The sequence below is a fragment of the Lactuca sativa genome, chromosome 1 (genome assembly GCF_002870075.4).
Source record: "Lactuca sativa cultivar Salinas chromosome 1, Lsat_Salinas_v11, whole genome shotgun sequence".
NCBI classification, from domain to species: Eukaryota; Viridiplantae; Streptophyta; class Magnoliopsida; order Asterales; family Asteraceae; genus Lactuca; species Lactuca sativa.
The window spans coordinates 16,621,517-16,624,494 of record NC_056623.2 but is presented as its reverse complement, the minus strand read 5'-3'; the positions used below and the strand labels follow the sequence as shown (position 1 = coordinate 16,624,494).

Below are 2,978 nucleotides of genomic sequence, written 5' to 3'. Positions count from 1 at the left end.
TCTGCAGCTTTACAAGTTTCATGTAATATCAATGCAAAACCACTTAAAAGTATATATATATATATATATATATATATATATATATATATATATATATATATATATATATATATATATATATATATATATATATATATATATATATATATATATATATATATATATATATATATATATATATATATATATATATATATATTATCATATCTTATTCAAGATAAACATATATAGATATACATGCCGTTCAAGAAAAAAGAAACATATGGGAAATCACTGAAAAGCATCTTCAATGAGCTTCAAAAACTCTTTGGAACTAATCTTCTCATCTTTATCAACATCATACCCATCAATCATCCGTCTACACTCACTTTCTGATATGCATGGATATCCAAATTTGGAAAGCACAAGTTGCAACTCATTTGCATCTATGAACCCATCATTGTTTGTATCGAACACCCCAAATGCTTCCTTCAGTTCATCGAAGGTTGGCTCGTTCTCATGGAACAAACTTGTTATCTCCTCTACGCTAGTAATTATTTTTATATCTTCATCATCGGGCACCATAAACAATCTTTCCATAATTATCCCCACATCTACTTCTAACAACTTCTCTTCTCCAATTTTATCATGGCTAAAATGGATGGTTTGGTGGAAGGCAACAGCTAGAATTACTGCAGAAATGGTGGAATGCATAGTACAGAAAAACCACCGCGTGGGTCCCTCCAACAGGGAATACAAATCACGTAGTAGCATTACCCACTCTACAAAGTATTTGAATGATCTTAGACGGGTAAGCCAGATATCCCTTGAGGTCATACCTGCTGCTATTGATGAAAGAGACGATGTTAGCCCGATCTTATGATCTTTCATAAGATGATAATTGGAAACACAGATAGAGAAATTCATATTTAATTTGTCTTTGGGAATCGATGACCGGAGCTAATTTTAGAAAGTTATTGTGAAAACATTCTTTACATTAAAGAACATATATTAAGAAGAATAAGCTCACTCCATTTGGATAAGAAATTATTCCAAGCAATTCAAGGACAATACTTGTTTTCTTAATTTTTAAATGGGAAGTCACTCATTAGTTTATAAGAGTCTCTTGGCAATTTCTACGAAGAATCTAAAAAATACGACAAATTAAGTTGATGAATTCAAGACCAAAGACGATGAATCCAAGGCATAGAAGATAGTCCAAGTGATCAGAGTTATGTTGTCTCACTTGCTGCAACTTCAATCATAATAATAATTGCGACCGTACGAAATTTAACACTCCAACCATAGATACATAGAGACAAACAATACATGTACATCAACTTTGGGGAGTGGTCACAGCTAACGTGCTGGAAAAATGTTGTCAATCAAAGTCATCTAAGCTTCACTGTTAACTCCCTAGACATTAGAAATGATTATCAATTCCATAATATCTTTTTATTTTTTATTTTTTATAATTAAATTAAATAAAAAACATAATAAAATATTTTACATTAATTAAAACCACATTACATTAATTAAAAAACATAGAAAATTAAACCTAAAAAAATAAAATATCAAAGTTAAATTACTAAAAAAACATACAAGATTAAACCTAAATTACTAAAAAAATATAAAAAACATAGAAAAATTCAACCTAAATTACTAAAAAAACATTAAAAAAAAACATAGAATATAGTTGCGATATTTTTCGAGAACTTGTTGATTTTTTAAAAAATGCGCTTAAATTTTTTTGGGTTGAAATTCGGTTGCGGCACCGTGTTTAAAATTTTGAAGATCGGCGAGCAATAGTTTTCACCTACGAGCTTCCTCTATTGATTCAATTTTTTTTTTCTAAAAAACTTAGAGTTTTGTTTATTTGGTTGATTTTCCTCTCGAAGACGCCCTCTTTCTCGCTTTGTCCTTTCCTGTGGTCGACGAAGTTAGACGTCCGGTGGATCCTCCCCCTCGACGGCGTTGAACTTATCATTGAGGTTGAGGCTAACACCAATGTCCGGTTCGGAAGTTCTTGCCATTTTGTTCGATCCGGTTGTAGATCCCGAATGTGCTGTATCCGGATATAGGACCTATTTTGGACTATTACGACAAACTTCCCACGCTTTTTGGTTGCCGAATGGTTTACCATTGTTGGTAATTTTGTATTTGTACAACATGGTTTCTAAAATGTTGAAATCGTTGCTACCAATTCTATGCATATTTTTAAGATTGTCAAATACGCCGTTAAATTTAGTATAAGCCGCTCGAAGGTCACGTCATTTGGCAATGACCGCGTCGTATGTTGTAACATCTAAGATTCATAAGGTTTGCTTTTGAACCCTTGAAGTTTGATTTGGTTGCACATTAGGTCCTCGAGGTTAAAATCTTAAAATCTTGGTCTTGATCGTGTACGCGGGGCGTACATCCTTGTACACTAAGCGTAGTGGCTCCCGTATGAGTACGTTACGTGTACTCTAGTACGTTGGGTGTACGTGGCTCAGGCCAAAACCCTAAGAATTAGGGTTTGAGCACTATTTAAACCTCATTATGGCCCAAGACCCTCCCCGACCTCAGCCTCCATTCCCTTTATCGACCCTCTTAGCAAACCCTATTGTATTTTGACCTTCTTGGACCTTTTTGAGTGATAGTGTGTGCTTTTGGTTGTGAAGAAGGTTGTTCAAGAAGGAAGCCTTGCCCTCAAGAGTTTGGATCTGGTTTCTCCTCTTCATTTTGCTCCACTAGAAGGTATAAAGCTCCAAACGTTGATTATGTTTCTTTAAGTTCCATTTTGAGTCTAGTTTCCTTCTTTTTGTCCCTAAAGTTTAGATCTTGGTGAGTATGAGCTACTCCTAAGCCTCCAAGTTGTATTTTTAGATGTGTTTATTCGTTTTATATCATAAAGGTGCAAACTTGGACCTTGTTGTGTCCCCATTCATGTGCTAGAGTGTAGGTTTGGGTGTGATAAGCTAGGTTTTAGAGTTTAGGCTCTTTGTATCCACCCAAAG

At 34.1% G+C, this 2,978-nt stretch overlaps 1 protein-coding gene across 1 annotated transcript; it reads right to left on the bottom strand.

Annotated features, from left to right (window-relative positions):
• Positions 1-218: 218 nt before the first annotated feature.
• Positions 219-1,218, bottom strand: LOC111916744 (probable calcium-binding protein CML46). Its single transcript, XM_023912401.3, has one exon. It carries the CDS (start codon positions 904-906, stop codon positions 271-273), a length of 636 nt encoding a protein of 211 aa, XP_023768169.1. The 5' UTR covers positions 907-1,218; the 3' UTR covers positions 219-270.
• Between the last annotated feature and the right edge of the window lie 1,760 nt (positions 1,219-2,978).

What these genes read in the sequence shown, in the direction of transcription:
- LOC111916744 (XM_023912401.3), bottom strand. Translation starts at nt 906, where the DNA reads ATGAATTTCTCTATCTGTGTTTCCAATTATCATCTTATGAAAGATCAT.